The sequence below is a fragment of the Camelus bactrianus genome, chromosome 6 (genome assembly GCF_048773025.1).
Source record: "Camelus bactrianus isolate YW-2024 breed Bactrian camel chromosome 6, ASM4877302v1, whole genome shotgun sequence".
Taxonomy (NCBI): domain Eukaryota; kingdom Metazoa; phylum Chordata; class Mammalia; order Artiodactyla; family Camelidae; genus Camelus; species Camelus bactrianus.
This window is the reverse complement of record NC_133544.1, coordinates 93,475,189-93,495,541: the sequence shown is the minus strand read 5'-3', so window position 1 is coordinate 93,495,541 and position 20,353 is coordinate 93,475,189. Positions and strand designations below refer to the sequence as shown.

The 20,353-nt window shown below is 48.7% G+C and overlaps 1 protein-coding gene across 6 annotated transcripts in view; it reads right to left on the bottom strand.

The window, feature by feature from the left end:
• Nucleotides 1–20,353, bottom strand: part of DAPK2 (death associated protein kinase 2) — a 106,567-nt gene that overhangs the window by 33,682 nt on the left and 52,532 nt on the right. For 4 of the 6 annotated variants that reach the window (XM_074366357.1, XM_074366361.1, XM_074366356.1 and 1 more), the window contains exons 3-4: nucleotides 12,013–12,234; nucleotides 2,696–2,834 (exon numbers count right to left, since the gene is read on the bottom strand). In XM_074366357.1, coding sequence (XP_074222458.1) covers nucleotides 2,696–2,834; nucleotides 12,013–12,234 — 361 coding nt within the window. Of the gene's footprint in view, nucleotides 1–2,695; nucleotides 2,835–12,012; nucleotides 12,235–18,797; nucleotides 18,926–20,353 lie in introns of all 6 variants that reach the window. The other 2 variants (XM_074366359.1, XM_074366360.1) reach the window with 1 other exon arrangement.

The following is a 20,353-nucleotide window of genomic DNA, read 5'->3' as shown; positions in this document are numbered from 1 at the left end:
CAAGAAGGCCCCTCTAAGCTACCAGCTGGACCTTCTGCCTGATCCCCTCCAGCTGGCAGGAAGTTCCAGCCGGGGGAACACGTACCCACATGCTGGCTCCAGGAAGTGTCTAGCCAATCATGAGGTAATCCCTCTGAGCTCCAGCGACTCGGCACTCCCCGAACTTGCCCAGCTGGGCCTGGGCCAAGAGACCCATCAGTCGGGGAGTTGGAAGGCTGAGTCCACACCACTCTAAGGATACGAGGCCGGGTGAGGGTTAGCTGCGTCCCCACCCTACACGCACCCAGGGGAAACCCAGACTGTCTCCTGGTTGTGGAAAATGTCCAGACTGAGCCCAGGAGCCAGACAAGATCCCCCACCAGCAGCCTACGTAGCAACCCATCTCAGCTCTCTTCTGGGCAACTTAGAATTGTGCACTAGCAGCCTTTGTTTTCCTCATCCACCGGGCCCAAAACACTGTGCAACAAGAGTTGTGTTTTCTCTTCCTCCTCCTCCTCTCCCCTAAGAGGAGCTGTGTTCCCCTTTTCTCTGGGAGGGGAAATGACACTACCGGCTGCCATCACATAGCACTTATGCGGTACCCAGCATTTCACGCTGCTTCTCTCTCATTCTTACAACTCAGACAAGTATTATTATCATTACTGAAGCTGAAAAACTGAGGTTCAGCTGCTTCCTGGTATACAGTAGAGTGAGGGTCTAACCCTGAGCTGGCTCACCCGGAGTTGGCACCCCCCCCCCCGCCGCAGCCTGCTGCCACAGAAGCACGAACTGTAGTCATCAGGGCCTGGAGGACTCCACACTGCTGCCTCCACCAGCTCCATGAGAGAAAAGACAAAGGAGCTCAGTCTGAGGCTAGCATCCTGGACCAGCAAAGATACAGGAAAGAAGCTAACTGTCCACAGCATTACCAGGAAGGGAGACACAGGAGCAATCCAGGTAGCCCATTCCCTGCTTGGTGTATTACCACCCTGCGGTCCAAAGGTCTGCCCAGGCCACACCCTCCTTGGAGACCCCAACTTTTACCCTGTGACACCCGAGTGAGACTCTGCAAGACGTCTTCTATTGGAGGAATTCAAAATACTGTGACAACTGGCCTAAGGAGGGGACACTCATAGCAAGTCACCCTGCATGACAGAGTAAGAGCTGGGATGGGATCTACATGCAGGATGTGAGCCCCCGCACTGGTGCAGCCCTGAGACCACAGGCACACCAGACCCTCCCTGGGCCAGTCTCACAAGCCAGAGCTGGGTGTCATCCTGGACTCTCCCCTTCTCCTCATCTCCCACATCTAATCAGGTGCCTAATCAATCCTCAGATCAACCTCTGTGAAAGATCTTGAATCCATCCCCTCCTCAAATTAGGTTGGCACTTACCACGTCCCACCCAGATTACTGCCCCAATCTACCCATCCTCCCAGTCAGAGGGATCCTTCTGAATCACACATCTGCCAGCCTCACCTCCCTGCTCATCTGGCTCCAGTATCCCTCAGGGTAAAGTTCAAGCTCCTTGCCTAAACTCCCACACCCTGTGTCTCCCTCCTGCTCCCCTCCTGCCGTTCCGCACATTCACGTTTTGCCTGTACGTCCCTGAATGCATTGTGCTATTTCAGGACCATGCACCTGCCGGCTTCTCTTCCTTAAAAGGTCCTTTCCCTCAGATAACCCCTGGCAATCCTTCAGAACTCAACTCAAATACCACCTCTTCCAGGAAGCCCTCTCGAATACCCCGTCTGACATAGATGCCTTCTCCTTTAAGTCTCCCAGCTCCCACGTACTTCCAGTCTATCACAGCACTTAGAGTGGTTGATGGTTCTTTTCTGTCTCCTGTAGGAGTTCCCAGAAAAGAGGAACTAAGCTCCCACAGGGCCTCAGTTGATTCTGCACCTGTAGCAACACCCAGGCACCCAGCACCATGCTTGAAACACAACAGGAATTTCTGGAATGAAAAAATGAGTGGGTCTCCTCCCCAGTAAACAGGTCCCTCTGACCACAGGTGGGAGGACCTTCATGCTTCGGGTGAGTGCAAAAGCTCAACAGCCCACGCAACCGAGCTCAGTGAGGACAGGAACCGACCTTTCTACTTTGACCACACTCGTGCTCTGTGAAGTCCTATGTGGTCACAGTGAACTTTCTCGACCCTGAATACCAGTCACCACAAAAGATCACTGGCCCTGGGAAGCAGTTTCACGGCCACAGTGTGGGGCAGGGTTGGGAGCACAGCCAGTGGTCACTGAGCTCTCAGATTTACAACCTCTGGTCAAGGGATGCTGGACGCTGGGCTGGGCCCAGGGAGCCAGCCGCCCTCAGCAGTATTCGTCTGCTCTGCCCGCCCAGGAGTTAGCTCTTGGTTACTGAAAAGTTCAGTCTTGTGAAATGGGTTTGGTTTCAAGTTTCTGTCATTGGTCAACTTTTTAAAAAATTACGCCCCATCTGCTCCCTGAAAGAGATAAGGTGTCTGTGGTCTGAGTCAGATGCTTCTTGCAGTCAGTCCCTCTGAGAAGAAAACCTGATATGTGAACTGAAACTGAGGAGGGGTCACTTCCCGTGGCATCATTTCTTTCCCAGGAGCTGAGAGTTTTCAACTGTAAGACGAGGGAGGAAGGCCAAGTGGGCGCCGACCTCTCCTGGCCGTGACCTTGGGAGAGACTGGGCCCATCTTCCTAGACTGACCCTTTCCCCCTTTCCCCCTCACTGACCTTGAGATCAAAGTGAGCAATTTTCTTGGCATGAAGGTAGTTCACCCCGTCCAGGATCTGCTTAATGAAGCTAGTGGCCTCCTCCTCACTCAGTGACTCCTTCTGGGCCAGGAAGTCGAAGAGCTCTCCTCCGGACACTCTGCAAGACACCAGCAGGGAGGGCCCAGGCCCAGTCAGCCCGGTGTGTCAGGTGCAGCTCTGACCCCGTCCCCAGGCACCCTGTATGGCAGAATCCCCTCGCCCACCCATCTCTGGAGCTCTGTCCAGCCAACAGAGGGACTGACTTTGCTTCTGTTTGCTGTGTTCTTCCCGCTGGATCACAAGGGCAGGAACCACCCTTAGGGTGTTACCAGAAGGCCTCTGCTCACCTCTGCTCTGGTTACCCTGGGTGCTACCCCTTCCCCCAAACGACTGAGGTACCAGAGGACAGAAACGAGTGCTGTGGGATGACAAAGAGGAACATATGCCAGGCCAGAAACTGGACACCTAGGTTGCAGTCCAGCCCTGCCACTGGCCTTGGACAACTCACTCCCCTGCTCCCTCCAAGCAGGCCTCAGTTTCCTCACCTGCAAAAGGAGCAAACTGCTCCAGATGGCTCCCAAAGCCCCTTTCTATGATTTTATAAAAGATGGCCTCTTTAAAGGCTCAAGAGAATGTAGGCATGTCCCTCACTTAAACATCAAGACTCATTAATTATCGTCATGGCTAAAAACTCTAAAATACTGATTTTTCCCTCACACTCCATATTCTAGTACCTGATGGTTGAAGTGACAGGAATAAAGAGACCCAAAGAGCGAAAAGAATCTTCCCTGTAAAGTTTTATCTGAATTAAGGATTTAGGGTTGCCAGATAAAATGGGAGATTTGTTTATTTGCTATATCTGACAACCCTACCGGGTTTGTCTGGCCTCTGACCGATGCTGGGGTATCCAGCCAGCAGGTGCTTCTCTGGACCTGGGACAGAGCCCAGGGTCACCCCAGGGAAAGATGTCAGGAAGGGATCTGGGCCAGAGGGTCCAAGAACTCAAGATCACCTGGAAAACTTATTTATTTTTAATTTTTTTAAATACAGGTACTGGGGATTGAACCCAGGACCTCATGCCTGCTAAGCATGCACTCTACCACTGAGCTATACCCTCCCCCCGAGAATTTGTTCAAAATGCAGATTTCCAGGTGTCACCACAGATCCTACCAAATTAGATTCTCCAGCAGTAAGACCTCAGAATCTGTATTTTTAATAATAACAGCAACATAACAATGGTAATTAATATTCACTGAATCCTGACTTTGTGCATAATGTGTACTTTAGGCACATTATCTCATTTAATCATCACAATACCCTATGGGTTGAGTACCATTATTTTCCTCCTTCACGGTTAAAGAGGCAGAGGCTCCGAGAGGTTAAGCCTCTTGCTCAAGGTCAAGCAGCTAGTAAGTGATACTATCAGGATTCAAGCCCAGGCCGAATGACTCCCAACCACTGTGTCACAGAGTGTCCTCAGATGATTTTCATATGGCCAGAATGGCTTCTGTCCCAGTTTGGGGAATCATTCACTCCCTGTCACCTACTCCATCCTAAATAAAGAGCCTCAAAATTTTCTTTCCTCCTTTCTTTACTAATGTCCCAAAGCATACACGGACCTACTAATCATATCATCATGAAAAACAGAACAACCGGACATGGTGTGATACAACAGGAAGCACACACAGCAACAGCTACAAAGTATCACAACATAAAAAAAAACTGAACCTCAGTCTGCTTAAGCCTCTTGTTCAGCGCTATCATGCAGAACCTCCTGCAGTGATGGAAGTGTTCTCTGTAGACACCGTCCAACATAGTAGCCCCTAGTCACAGGTGGCCACTGAGCATTTGAAATATGGCCAGGGCAGCTGAGGAACTGCATTTTAAACTTTATCTCATTTTAATTCAAAAACTGAAATGGTGTGAAATATTTTCCTCTAAACACAACTTTATTTTTTGGCAGGATTGCACTCTAACCATTGCATTGCAAATGAACTGAGATGTGCTGTAAGTGTTAAGATACTCTCACTGGCTTTTGAAGATACAGTATGAGGAAGAGAATGTAAACTATCTCATTAACAAGTTTTATATTGATCACACGTTAAAATGATAATAATTTGTACATATTGGGTTAAGTAAAAGATGTCATTAAAATTAATTCACCTAGTTCTTTTCATTTCTTATTCAATGTGGGTACTAAAAAACTCTAAAACTGCATATGTGGTTTGTATTATATTTCGACTAAACATCACCAATAGTAAGGGTATCTTTTTTAAAACAATTTTTATAAGTATAGTTGATTTATGTTTCAGGTATATATAGTAAAGTGATTCAGTTCTGTATATGTATGTATACATGTGTATGTATTCTGAAAAAGAATACATATTTTTTCAGATTCTTTTCCATTATAGGTTGTTACAACATATTGAATATAGCTCCCTGTGCTATGCAGTAGGTACTAGTTGTTTATTTCTTTTATATATAGTAGTGCATTTCTGTTAAACCCAAACTCCTAATTTATCTGCCCTGATGCTTTCCCCTTTGGTAACCATAAGTTTGTGTTCTATGTCTGTAAGTCTATTTGTTTTGTAAATAAGTTCATCTGCATCATTTTTTAAGATTCCACATGTAAGTGATATCATATGAAGGGTATCTTGTTTAGGTCTAGTTTCTAGGAAATACAGGACGTGGAGGAACGAGTTAAATAACACCATAAGAAGCCAAATCCAGACTGTGAGACAATCAACAGGACAAATGACCTAGTTCTCCCAGCAAATCAATGGCATCAAAAAAAAAGGAAGGAGAGCTGCTATAGAATAGACACCAGAGACAAAAGAACCAGATGCAGCCTGGGCCATCATTCTGATGCTAATTCAAATAAAATAACCGTAAAAAGGTATCTTTGGGTCCATCAGGAATATCACTATGACCCATGTAGATAGCCCCGGTGGTCCGGGTATCCTGGCAGGATAATCTGTCAGGTGTGATAAATACACGGTGGCCACATTTAAAGAACCGTCACCAGTGAGAGACGCATACTAAGGTGTTTAAACATGAAGTGACATGATGTCTGAGATTTGCTTTTTTTTTTTTTAACATTTTTTATTGATTTATAATCATTTTACAATGTTGTGTCAAATTCCAGTGTAGAGCACAATTTTTCAGTTATACATGAACATACATACATTCATTGTCACATTTTTTTCTCTGTGAGCTACCACAAGATCTTGTGTATATTTCCCTGTGCTTTACAGTATAATCTTGTTTATCTATTCTACAATTTTGAAATCCCAGTCTATCCCTTCCCACCCTCCACCCCCTTGGCAACCACAAGTTTATATTCTCTGTCTATGAGTCTATTTCTGTCCTGTATTTATGCATTGTTTGTGTTTTTTTTTTTTTTTTGATTCCACATATGAGCGATCTCATATGGTATTTTTCTTTCTCTTTCTGGCTTACTTCCCTTAGAATGACATTCTCCAGGAACATCCATGTTGCTGCAAATGGAGTTATGTTGTCGGTTTTTATGGCTGAGTAGTATTCCATTGTATAAATATACCACTTCTTCTTTATCCAGTCACCTGTTGATGGACATTTAGGCTGTTTCCATGTCTTGGCTATTGTAAATAGTGCTGCTATGAACATTGGGGTGCAGGTGTCATCCTGAAGTAGGGTTCCATCTGGATATATGCCCAGGAGTGGGATTCCTGGGTCATATGGTAAGTCTATTCCTAGTCTTCTGAGGAATCTCCATACTGTTTTCCACAGTGGCTGCACCAAACTGCATTCCCACCAGCAGTGTAGGAGGATTCCCTTTTCTCCACAGCCTCTCCAGCATTTGTCATTTGTTGACTTTTGAATGATGGCCATTCTGACTGGTGTGAGGTGATACCTCCTTGTAGTTTTGATTTGCATTTCTCTGATAATTAGTGATATTGAGCATTTCTTCATGTGCCTATTGCTCAATTGTGTGTCTTCTTTGGAGAATTCCTTGTTTGGGTCTTCTGCCCATTTTTGGATTGAATTGTTTGTTTTTTCTCATTAAGTCGTATGAGCTGCTTATATATTCTGGAGATTAAGCCTTTGTCAGTTTCATTTGCAAAAATTTTTTCCCATTCCATAGATTGTCGTTTTGTTTTACTTATGCTTTCCTTTGCTGTGCAGAAGCTTGTAAGTTTCATTAGGTCCCATTTGTTTATTCTTGCTTTTATTTCTATTGCTTGGGTAGAGATTTGCTTTAAAGTATTGCAACAAACAAACAGTCGAAGTGGAGGGGGGAGTAGGAGTGTGATATAAAACAAGATGGTGAAATGTTGATGACATGAAGCTAGGTGAGGGGCCTATGAGGATTCCTTACATCTTTCTCTTCACTTTTATACATGTTTTATATATGGAAATCCTCCATAATAAGGAGTTAATAGTAAACATCTAGGGGAGCAGGCTCCTCACTCTACCCCAGTCATCCCTGCACACAAACCATCAGTACATGGAAGTTCTTCCCTAACAGATGAGGAAACCAAAGACACAAGAGAGAAGTGGTCATGCAAGGTCTCCCGGCAAGAGAGCACATGGTCAAGACCACGTCCAAGTGCCAGACCTTGGTCCAATGCCATGCACCCTATCCTTGTCAGGGGTGGCAGTGGTAGAAGATGGCTTGATTTTTGCTTTGATTTAGAGTTTGCCACCTGTGCAATGTGCTAACCCAGACATCCTCTCACTTGAGACCCACATCCACCCTTAGGAGTAGATGGAACTTCTGTCCTGGTTTTCCAAACTGAGGCTGCAAGAGAGCAGTGACTTGTCCAAGGTCACACAGCTGGTAAGTGGCAGAAACAATATGTAGATCCAGACTTTCTCAGCCCCATTCCACCATGTGTTCCTCTCACCACACTCTCCCCACATTATAAGGCTTGACTTGCTGATGCAAAAAGGAAAACTCAAAGCCACCCCAAGCCCTGGGCTCTCTTCTGACATCCCTGTCTAGCCACATCCATGCCCTCACAGGCTGGGCTGTCACCGTCTGTCTGGCTCTCTCCCCAGCTAGATTACCTTTGCTTTCACAGCACCTGTGCAAGAAAGACATTCAAGAGATGGTGGGCCAATAAAAGAACAAAGAGAAGAAACAAGACATTTAAAATATCAACTTGGCATAGAATATTCTACATCATACAGAGTGAAGCCTTGGCATTTGCAAGAGATCTGTCGGGAGCCCTTTGCAAATTTTCAAATCCAGTGTGTCCCCTGGAGCACACAGGACCCAGCCCAGCCCTTGTTTGTATACTTCGAGTCTTGCTGGGTCACGTGAGGCTCTGATCTCAGGCCTACCCTGCCCTTCCCACCTTAAACAGAACGCTGCATACATGTAAAAGAATGTTGTGATAATGTGGATGTGTCCTGTCACCCAAAGTTACTGATGTAAAAAGCCCAGGCTTGGGAGGACTTTCGGGGATAGAAATCAGCTGTTCCATTTGAAGGTGTGATCTGGGCAGGAGATGAATGAGACATGGTCTCCTTTGGATGAAGAGAGGCGCAGCCATGGTAGCCCTTAGAATCGCCCCCCAGAGACCTGGAAAGGTGTGAGGCTGACGAGTCTGCCAGGGTAACTGTCCAGCCCTGGACACCCAGGCCGGGGACACTCACATCAGTTCTCAGGCAGCTCCTCTCAAGACCATCAAGTAGTCTGGGTTTTGTGTCTTCCCCCCACCCCACCCTCGACCCAAATGCAGTTTCTCCCAAAGGCTTCTCACCCCAAGACCTCTGTTCTGGAGTCATCCCCCACTCCTCCAAAGCTTCTATCTGCTCATATCCCAAACTCTTTTGCTTAAAGAGGAAAAGCAAAGCCTAACAGCCTGGTCCCCGCTCTCCTCCCACATCCCCAGAATCAGCCCCTTCCCTGCTAATCGGACCTTTGCCTCCTTCCTCCCTGCAGGTTGGTCTGCCTGCTAGAAATGTTTTTCAGAACGCTTTTGAAAACGACCAGCCGTTTTGAGTGAGTGCTCAAATGACCTGTGCGGGCTGCTATTTGGGAAGGATGCTGCCAGAGCTGCTGGGGCCCAGGAAGCCGGAGTCCGTTTGGGGCTGGGAAGTACTGCCGCCGCCTTGGCGCGGTCTGGCAGACCTGCAGCCGCCCTGGGATCGCGTTCCACCAGCCTGGAGTCAAGAAGGCCCCAGAGCGGTCAGGGGCCTGGGACGGGAGGCCTGCCCGCGCCTCCCAAGGCAGACCTACATTTTTCAGAGCCAACCCTACATGTGACGTGAATTAATCTATTGAGAATTTGAAAATATTCTTTACACCGGACAGAAGTCAGTTTACACTGACCACTAAATCCTTGCCAGCCCTGCCTTCCGCGTCCTGATGAGAGGCAGCTGCTGCAGGGCTGGGTCACGGCTCTGGCAATGGCAGCTGAAGGAGACTTAAGTCAGGGCTGGGGATGTGCCCCGGGAGCTGGCACTTCAGCAGGAAGCAGGACGAAGCCTGCACCAGACGACAGGGCGGAGCCACTTTCAGGAGTCTTGGCGGCCAGGAGCGTTTTTGGATTAAAGAAAAACAAGGAAACCCGCTTCACGAAGACACCTTTGAAGATGGAAGAGAAGGAAATAGAGCATGCTCTGAAAGACAAAGCTTTAGTTAGAAATATCTTGGCTACTGGATTGCCTTAAGTTCTTTTCCTTTATACTAATTCCCCACCTGAACATATCCAACTGGCATTTAGAAGGAGATGGAGTCTTCATTTTAACACTTTTTGCACTCAGGTCTGAAAACAAACATGACCTTTTTTACTTGACCAGGCAAACCCACTAGCCCAGTAGGACACAGCGAGGACCAGGAGGCCAAGGGTCCTGGGCAGCCCAACAGAGGGGCATCAAGTCCAAACATAAAAGTCCCCCCAAAGCACTTCTCTTCTGGAAGGTCCTCCTCTGAGTCCCTGGTCACAAAAGGCACAGTTTTAGCAATCCCGAACTCCAGAGTCAGACCCCCTGAGACAACAAGACAGCTTGAAAGTAAAGGAGGAGACAGAGAAACTATGAGCAGGCAGAACTTCACAAACACAGCAGCTCAAGCAAGACACAGGAGCACCAGTGGGACAACTGATGGTATGGGTGGTGATAGCTCACAAGAAGAGGGTACACAACTGGTGGCTGACCATGAACCTTGCCCGGAGAAACAGGGGCATCTCAAGAGCATCCCAGATCCCAACTCCTGGGGTTCCACAAACAGGGAGAAACAGACAATATCCCCAGCAATTACAGAAACACCAATGAGAATGACCTAAAATGTATCATTCTATACCTGCAAAGGGAAATAAATATGAACTCTACTTTAAAACAAATGTCCCAGGGCTGGCAAGGCTGCAGGCAAATGGGAACCCTCCTGTGTCGCAGGCGGTACTGCTTAACCAGCACCGTCCCATGAAAGTGAGGATACCGAGAGCCCGGAAAACGTCAGCCTAGTCACCCCGTTTCTGAGGATTTATCTTAAATAATTAATTCAAAAGGAAAGGGGGAAATTATGGGAAGAAAGTTCCTTTATGGCAGTGAAATTTGTATTGGTTGAAAGCTGAAAACTAAAAAAACGAATGTCCACTAATAGGGAGATCAGGTATATAAATAGTGAAATCTGATATAGCCAGTTAAAAGGGAGAAACGCTATCTATGGCATTATGTTAACTGGGGGGAAAGCAGAGCAGGGAATTGTACAAGTGCAATGATTGTATACAAACAGACAAAGACCGAGAGGAATCGCAGGAAAACAGAAATAGCTGCATTTGGATGGCAGGCTTATGAATGCAATTTCTTTTTAGTTGCTGTAAAGGCTTTTTGACAATAGACTTTTAAAGAACTGGCCTGGCTTTCCCGACAAAGGTGAGCTCATCACTCTCAGCTGGTAGCCAGTGTGCCATCCGCTGACCCTTAGCCTTGGGACACGCCACGCCTTGGGCCATCCACACGGCTGGCTACACCGGTGGGAACCACCAGGCTTGTCTGAGCCAGGCAGGTGCGTACACTGACAACCCAGGAGAAACACAGAGGACCTTGGGAGTTAGAGGAGGGGCGAGCACGGGTGATCCTACGCATTTAAACATTGAGATGGGTAATTTAAGAATCAAATGCAAGAGTATGCAAATGCCCATCTGCTACATCAATCTAGATCCTGGCAAATGCCAGAGCATAGTTCTCAAATTAGAGTGGTCTCAAATGTCAGGCGGTCCACCCAACCTGCAGGCAGGTTAAGGATGGCTGCCTGCTTTACAGAGGAGAGCTGATGCCCAGAAGGGGAAGGTGACCTGCTCCAGGTCACGAAGTCAGGGATTGCTGAGGCGAATGCCACCACTCCTCTGCTAACTGGCCAATGCCTCACAGCTATGAGGCTTAGAACATTTCAGAAGACACGCACAGGGGTCTTGCTGTTTGATCTGACACAGCCCAACTCAAACTCTACTGTCTGCCAGAGCCCCACCTCCCCATTCCATGGAGGCATGTTCAGGAGGGACACCAGGTGGCCAACCAACCCCTGGAGTCATGGTGTCAACCAACCAAATTCCGCCAGACTGTGAAGTCTTCCCCAGCACGAGGCCAGCCCACCCCATGCTCACAGCTGTCTGCACGAGCACGGTGCACCCAGTCCCGGCCCTGCCACTTCCTGGCTGTAAGGTCTTGTAAGTGACCTGGCCTCTCAGTGTCTTTGTCTGCATAACCTGGGGATAACGAGCCCCTGTGTGATAGGACTGGTATGAGGATTAAATGAGGTGTAAATGTAAAGTAAATGCCAAGTCCTAAGTAGGACATTTCCCTCAACACAGCTTCTGTGAAGACTGAACAAGGTGACAAACGGGAAGTACCTAGCAAATGCTTGACTTCCAGCAGAGTACCAACGCAAAGCTATTCTTCAATAACAGTTATTATGGTCATAATAAAGGCATCAAATACAGCACAAAGGCAGGGGATTTTCCCAGGAAAGGGCTGGAGGAGGGCTTCGCGGAGACCAGAGGATGTCTGTTCTTTCCTTCCTCATAGAGCAGACTCTTGCTGACGGCCTCCCCTGCTCCCCCTCCCACCCTCCCACATGCTCACCACCCAGGAAGAGGACCCCAGCGCTCACCATTTCTTCCCTTTGATCCGCACGGTCCAATGAAAGCCAGACCAAGACCCCCGCCCTGAGTCCCTGCTGCACAGGAAGCCCACCCCCCTTCGGCTTAGGCTCACGGGGAAGGTGAGGTAACAGGGAGACCACCCCACTGACTTCATCTCACCCCCCCGCCTCCATCCGCCCGCCCCGGGCCTGGGCACCCACTCACAGCTCGAGGATGAGCACCACGTCGGTGCGGTTCTCGAAGACGTCGTGCAGCGTGATGACGTTGGGGTGCAGCACCTGCCGTAGGATGCTCACCTCCCGCTGGATCTCCTCCCGGCACACGCCCCGCCGGCTGGCCTGGCTCTGCCGCTTCTTGATGAACTTGGCTGCGTACTCCAGCCCCGTGCTCTTCTCCCGGCACCTCTTCACAATGGCAAACTGGCCGCTGTGGGGACATGGACCCACACAATGAGGGCATCACTGTGGTCGCTGGGGAAGTAGCCTGGCTGTCACCCCCAGGTCACAGACATTCAGAGTCATTCTTCCAGGACAGGACAAATCATGCGACCAGCCAGCATCCCCACTTGGCTGTCAACCAGTGAGTGAGTGAGACAGGGCAAGTACTGGGCTCCCCTTCTGGTCACATGAATCCTTTGCTTTTCACTAGGAAGGTAGGTTAGTGTTGTCATTCCCAGTGTACAGATGGGAACGCTGAGGCCCTGAAAGGTTGGTTTGATCAGGATGACACAGCCTCATTATTCCAAAGCCTCAGCTAGAACCTCTGTCTTGTATCCACCAGATAAATCACTATGTCCAGAGGTTTATACTATTTAATGGAAAGATTTTAAAGGAAAACCAAAAAAGATCAGCATGGTCAAAACACTAACAGTAACGACCGTCTGTTTGGGCCTCCCTTATCTGGAAGCAAGTACAAAGTCATCTATTTGGAACTGAGAAGGGACAAAGCCCTTCTATACTCTCAGGTTTGTACCTTTGTTCCCAGCCCTTCCCAACAAATTAAATCCTAGTTACCTGACGTGAGCCACGTAGTAGGACAACAGGGGGACAGAGCCAAAGGATGATGCACTTAATGTAAAAACAATGCCAGAGATCGTGCCATCTGGGTTGGTGGGGACCCTGGTAGGGGTGGGGAAGGGGAAGCCGCCTGACACTGTTAATAGTCCAGTAAGAAGACTGATAGGCCCACAGTTCTAAAATGTTAGGAAACTGAGGCACAGGAGAGGTCAGGAGACTCACCTGACGTCATCACAGAGTTAATGGCAAAGCCAGGCCCCAGAGCCGGGTGCCCAGGTCACTGTCCACAAAGCCACTAAAACAGTTAAAGGAGTCAAGACAATGCTTAGTGCCTTTTGGGGCTGGGCTTGAAAACCCTTCGTTCCAGGGACCTAGACGGCAACCATGACATAATATCCTTGCCAGAGCACAGGTGGCCCTGAGCCAGCTTCCCTGAGTGCTCCCGGGGCAGCCTAACCCCAGGGAAGGGCAGCGGCCTCCTGCTTCACCATCTCAGATCAGGAAATTGGTGGGGGCCACGTTAAGTCCCTGGAGACTAGCCAGGGGCCACCCTCCTGGGATCCACCCACTCCCTTTCCACCAGTGCCCCAGGTTTTCTTGCCACCCACAATGTTCTGCTTGAGACAGAACTCAGAAAACTTGAAGGTTCAGCCTAATGGGTTACTAAGAAGACACCAGACTCCACACTTAGGATTTATTCTCTTTAGTGGCTCTGGGGTAAGAGTTACTTACACACAGTAAAGTGCCCTGGATATTTGCCTCAGCCTCAAAAAATAGCATTGCATCTGAACCACTTATTACTAAAACAATCCTCATTGAGACAGCCTTCAAAATAAACCCAAGTAACCAAAAAAAAAAAAAAAAGAGTCAAGTAAAGCAAGTAAGAAATAGATATGTCAACACTTAAATAGCATTCTATGGCAACCACCTTAGAGATGTCACCAAACACATGTTCACGTATCTCTCCAGCCCGTCATCCTCCACTCGCTCAGTGCTGCCTGAGCATCTCCTCTGTGCCTGGCTCCGAGCTGCACAGTAAGGGGCAGGGACCAAAGGCACAGACATCAGGTACAGATGGAGATCTGGGGAGGGAGAGCGCCCTGGGCGCTGGGCCGAGCTGGGCTGGGCAGGTTTTGTGGAGCCAAATCTCTACTGTGTTGTCCAATAACTCTAAAGTCTCAGCTATTTATGCCCCACATGTTGGCTCTGGGCTGTCTACACACTAGGGGCTAATGCAGGTGGAGGGAAGCCAGGTCTCCCAAAGCCAGAACAGATTCAGTGAGATCTCCAACACAGCTGGTCACTGGGAGCTGCTGTGGGTCTCAGGACATCAGGTCCCTTAGAGGGTGCCAGCAAACACTGGACAAAGCCTCCAGTCCTGGCAGCTGTGAGTCCACATCAGGACAGCCTAGCTCCTCTCCTCTCTGACACCTCAAGGGGCCTGGCATCAGCAGCGCTAAGGGATGGGAAAACCAAAGCTTAAGACTCTAAAGCAATTTTTTTATTTAAGTTTACAGAGCACAGAGGCGGAGGCACAGGGCTTTTATAAAGTAGAGATAAGTATTTCAGGTCACTTTAACAAAGCTCTCCCTTTCCCTATGAGGGAAACGGAGGCATTTTTCTGTATCACATGCCTGAAAAAATTCCTCAGTCTCTCAAAGAGCCAATGAGTGTTTGCTTTTCCTGGTGAGCTTTCCCTCTGTGAGAGGTGACTGGGCTCAGGCTTAACGTGCAGGTGTCTTCGTCCCCCTAAAAGGAGGTATTCAGAGAGCAGGCAACGAACACAGAGCCAAATACCAGGCAACAACACTCATCTTCCCTCTCTTCACAGGGCAGGGTCCTCCATTCAACCTGCGCTGGGAGCCTCAAGGAGAGCCAAGGCCATTTGCTGTTTCCCGTCTCCTGGTCCAGTACTGGGAAGTGCCGAGAATTCACCCCACTAGGTCCAGTCCCCAGGCAGGGAGGCCTCGGGCAAGGAAAGTAGCCTTCCAGGTCAGACAGGCCTGGCCTCAGGAAACCTCCACTGCCACCTGGGGCAAGTGGCTACCTGCTCTGAGCATCAGTTTCCTCATCTGTAGAATGGGAAGCATGATTCCCTACCAGGGAATTGTGAAGACTGGAAATATCTGTCATGTTGGCCCACAAGCAGCAGTAATAAGTGGTGATTATTCTGACTGTTATTGTTGCTCAGGGGAAGGCAGAAGTCACTGATTTAAATGGCCTGCAACGTGTGGCCAGGGTATCAGTGTAATTTTAACGCACATCTCCACCCCGCCTCGACGATCCAGCACACAGGCAGATATGGGAATATCTCTGTTCTAAGCAATTAGAGCAGTGGCTCTCAACTCTGGCTATGCACTGGAATGACTGGGAGAATTTTAAAACTACAGCTGCCTGGGTCCCACCTCCAGAGATTCTGATCTCCTGGGTCTGGGCTGCAGCCTGGGAATCAAGATATTTAAAAGCTTCCCGAGGGCGAGGGATATAACTCAGTGGTAGGTGCATGCTTAGCATGCGCGAGGTCCTGGGTTCAATCCCCAGTAACGCCATTTAAAAAATAAATAAATAAAGCTTCCCGGGTGACCCTGATGTGCAACCAGGGCTGAGAAACACTGACAACAGTCCTCTGATTATAGCCATTTTCCAGGAGAAGAAACTGCACCACTGTTACTCATAGTATTCCTTGTTCTTTTCAGTATTAATACATTACCCTCTCCCTTTTTGATCTGAACGTTAGAAGGAGGGAGGGGTGGGAGAAAGGGAAGTGGGGGAGTGCTATCTCTCCCACCATGACAGTTTTGCAAGCGAACTGCTCCAATATTCATTAGCAAATCAAGACAGATGACCCTGGGCTTTGGGGACTAACAGAAGTGGAAGTTTGCGGTTGGGCAAACCCCTGGTCACTGTACCCACAGCAGATGTACAGAAGCCTGAGGTGGCTCCGTTATGTTCATCAGAAGGTACCAGCAGATCCACAAGCATTTGGAAACAGTGATGGTGGCAGGCCCTTGTCCGCCCATCAGGAAAGCTCCAAAATCAGAAGTTCAGGCCCCGGGGTGCGAAGTGCTCAGCGAGGCTATGGGGCAAGGGGTGGACAGCAAGAGCCCCTCTAGGTTAAGACAGAGTCACCCAGGGTATCATTCTGGAAGGGAGCAGAGGGGAGCCATCCAATCAACCATAAGGGAAGTGATTGCCAACACTGAGTTTAAAATAACGAGAATGCTGAAACATTGATGCACATGTACAAAGCACGCGTACTCCTATCCCCGCCCCTAGAGGAACGGTCAGCACCTAACCCGAATGCAGCAAAGGGCTGGGAGTCAGGAGACGCAATTCCTGGCCCTGATCTGCCATCACAGCTTTGTGGGCTTGGACAAGGAGCTGCCTTCTCAGTTCATTTTTCTCCACCTGCCACCTGAAGTCTCACCTTAGAACACTTCCTGTCAGAAAGCTCCTGAGAGCCTGTCACAACTCTGAACAGAAACGAAGGCTTTCCCTTCACTCTCCCAATTCCATTTCTGGGCTGATGTCTGGAGACTTGAGTTCCAGGCAGACCCCTACCATGAGCTGGCCATGACCCTGGGCAGCCTGTCCAACTCTCTGGACCTCAGGGGTCCTCCCTTATCGAATGGGGATGAGAAAACCCAGCCTACCCACCTCAGGGCTGATGGGGAAATCATGAGATAATGCCTAAGAAAAGACTTAATCATCCAGCAATCCTGCCATCCAGGAAGGAAGGAGGTGGGGGTGGGTGGAACGCTGTGCCTGGGGCTGGCTTGCAAAAGTCCTGTAGGAGGGTTTCGTGAGGGACAGTAAATCTGCAAGACACAGAAACCACCTTCCCTGCTTCTGCCAGCACACTCTCCTACAATTCTGTACAGGAACACACCCCTCTTCCCAGGCAGAGGGCTCAGCTCCTCACTCTCTTGGTGCCCCGGGAGGACAGAGCAAGCTGCAAGGAGATCAGCACCACAGACAGAATTCAGCAGGGCCAGGGTGGTACCCCACGAGGGTCTCCTGCTGTCTGCCCAGGAATCAGATGATGGGCAGTAAATCTAGACAGCTTCTCAGAACTCAGAAATGGGGTTGCTGTCTCCAACACCGGCTCGTAAGCTTCACGGAAGAGCCTGGCTCAATCACCCCCAAATTTTTCACTGTGAAAGAAGAATAACTTGGATATGACCCAAATCTCACACTATGGCATAGATTTTGTGAAGCAATGCAGACATTACAACGTTCGTACCCAGCTTTTCTCTCTCCAAGCTAATTTTATTTTTATTCTCTCTTTTAATATTTGCAGGTCTCAAAGTTCCACTTTACAGATCAGAAAACAGTGGCTTAGGGAGGTTAAGTGACTTGGTGGTTGGGCCAGGTAGCAGGTCCTAATAGCAGGGCTAGGACATAAAGCCATGTCAGCTGACTCCAGCTTCAGTGAGACTCTGGAGGTAACTAGCCAGCAGTCGTGTACCAAGCAGTGAGGAGGGGGCCTATCCCAGAGTGGAGGAACATTCTATCACTGACATTATTTAGAATCACTGATGCATGACGATAATAAAAAGTAGACTGATTTTTATTTGATTTTATCATTGGTTTTGAATTCTCAAAAGACAATGCACCCCTCACAGCAGGCACTGAGGCAGATCACTCCCACTGCCTACCCACTCCCACCCAGCTGGCTCTGGCCAACTAGACTAGTGCTGGCAACTCCCGGGGGCTGACTGCCAAAGGTGTTTTGTAAGATTTATGGATAGAGTGGGTCTAAATCATTGTCTTTCTCAGTCAACTCTAAAGTGTCCATGAATTTAGTAACTTGCCCCCAAAGTCCCCAGTTGATCAAGGTGGAGATGAGGCAGACAGAATGCAGACCCAGGGATGAGGTGCCATGAGAGGTAAGAGGTATCAGATGGGAAGTGTTCCAAGTCAGAGGGATGTGGGGACCAGGTTCCTCCTCCTGCTTCCCCCAAGCAGTCCCTGCAGTTCCTCCCACACTGGAGAACAATGAACCGAGATTCCTCTGGAATTACACTGCAAGTCTGCAGGGCCACAGGGCGGGGATAATGCGTCCAAGCTTCTAGTCAAGGCCACCCCAGGTGCAGCCTAGTAGGTGGGGGAATGGGACCTTCAGCTAACATGTCAAAGGCGTAGGAAGAAGAAACTTAGATCTATAGTCCACAGGAACCAGATCAGCCTGATCCCAGAGGACCCACATCCCAATTCCACGGCAACAGCCTGTCTGGGGATGGTGTCCCCAGCCCCCTCCCCACTCCTCTGCCCAGCCAGGCTTGACTGTCCCTGCCCCTAATCCCCTTCCTGTTTCCAATACATCTCACCTCTGGCCAGGCCACTCTTGATTTCCATGAACAAGATCCTCCTCCCATCGCCTTAGCAACCAACCTGTTTCTGGTCTCCTATACCCAAGTCCAGAATTTAGAGTCAAAAGACCCAGGTTTGACTTCCAGCTCTGCTACTTTCAGCAAATCACATGACTCTGAGCCTCAGTTTCCTTGTGCGTAACACAGACAGAAGAATATCTCAATCTGACCAGGTTACAATGAGAAAGAAATGAGACAAGTATGTGAAAGCGCTAAGTAAGCTCTAATTCTCCATGAATGAGAATTATTATTTCTTTCCAGCCACTGGTCACCACATCTGGATCCTGGTCTTCATTTTTGAATCCCAGTGTATTCTTAAACCTGATTCAGCCCCAATGAACCCCATCCTCAGATCCCAGCTTAAAAATAGACAGTACTGGGGACAACTGGGGCAGCTGGAAGGCAGGGTCCCCAGGTGGTGCCAGGATCCAGGAAGGCAGAAAACACCTCGGGACACAGTCACCCAAGGTCAGGGCAAACAAAGGACCAGATATCCAGGAAGCCAAAATAGAGTGAAGATATATAAGGTTACCAGAAGTTGGAGCAAACAGTAAGTTACGATTCCAAGCCAGAGAGATGAGGGTAAGGAGCAAAAATTTACCAAAAGCCAGGTGGGCAGCACATCGGGAACTAGGTGGGAAGCAAGGAGTGAGAGGCACGCGGGATCAGCAGCCAAGCCAGCCCCGGGCAGGTGGAGACTCGGGAGCAGACAGAAACATCAGCACAAACCTGCAAACACAAGAGCGCCCAGAGCCGTTGAAATGGCCTTTTCTTCCAGCCAGTGAGCCAAACCCGCTTCTAGTGAACCCGTTTCTCCTCTCCGATCATGCTGCCCATACCTTTCTAATCTCCTGATGGTTTTAAAATTTATTTGAGGTATGGAACCCTCTCTCCCAAAAATCTTGCACAGAAGCCAATAAGAAAAACAGATAAAAAGCAGTGCGTCTTCTGGGGAAGAGGCACTCAGAACCCCCCCTACTCAGGGCCCACCCATATGATGCCTAAAGAGCTTCATGGAACCCCAAGGGCTCCAAGGAACACAGTTCGAGAAGTACACTCTGTACTATAGACATATGCTCTTTGATGATCCCAAAGCAATTTCAAACTGTAAAAAAAAAAAAAAAAAAAAAAAAAGGAGGGGAGGAGAAATAGAAAACACTGATAAGATCATTCTTAAAATTATTATCTAGTCTTTAAGAAGTTACTCCAACCAAGTCAAGTTCAAGGTCAACAGTAAGTAATACACATAGAATAAGCATCAGGAGCCAAAAGTTTCCAGGGAGCTGAACCTTGACCTCCAAATGGCCCCTGTCCACGAAGTCACAGGTGTCTGCCAGTGCTGGCCCGTGGCAGCTGCTTCCACAGTTTAGCTCATTCAGTTCCCTGCCTTCATACTAACTTCCTCCCTCTGACTTTTTATTTTCTTCTTTTTTTGGTCAGAAAAAAATTCCTAAAGTACGAAAAGAAGGAATCGTTGAGCACAGCCAAGTCGAGCTGAGGTATGATTACTTCTTGGAACTGACGTTTAAGCATAAGCACATTTTGATGCTCTTGTCAAATGAACATGAGTCCACGAGTCCAAGGCCTGAAATAAATTAGGCTCAGTTTAAGTTGGACTTGGCTATTTAGAGAAAGCTTTTCACTAAAAACTCAGCTCAGTGGCCTCTGGTATCTCCCTTAGTCTAGATTCTAGATTCCAGACACTGACACAAGGTAGGTTACTGCGGCTTGAAGTGTTGGTCTTGGAAGAGACCACCCACTACCCACCATCCACCCCGCTGCCCATCTAGTCACCTAGCCACCCCCACCCACCCACCTAACTGCTCATTCACAATCCACCCATTCACTAATTTACTCCTCCATCCCTCATGTATCAGTCTGTGTCCTACATGCTATAAACAGGACACACTCCACAACTTGAAGGGCTCACAGGCAACTGGGGAGATCAAACACTCATGGAAAAGGAAATACGGCATGCACGTGTAGAAACAGCTGCCTCAGGGTCAAGTGCATGGGAAGCAGTAAGCGCTGCTGCAGTTCAGCAGGGGGCAGAAGTATCAGCTGAGGGTATGGGGAAGCCTTAAGGAGCAGGTGGGACTTGAACCAGGTGTGGCAGTATAGGACCAGGCCACCCAAGATGGTTGTTCTCTTGCTCTT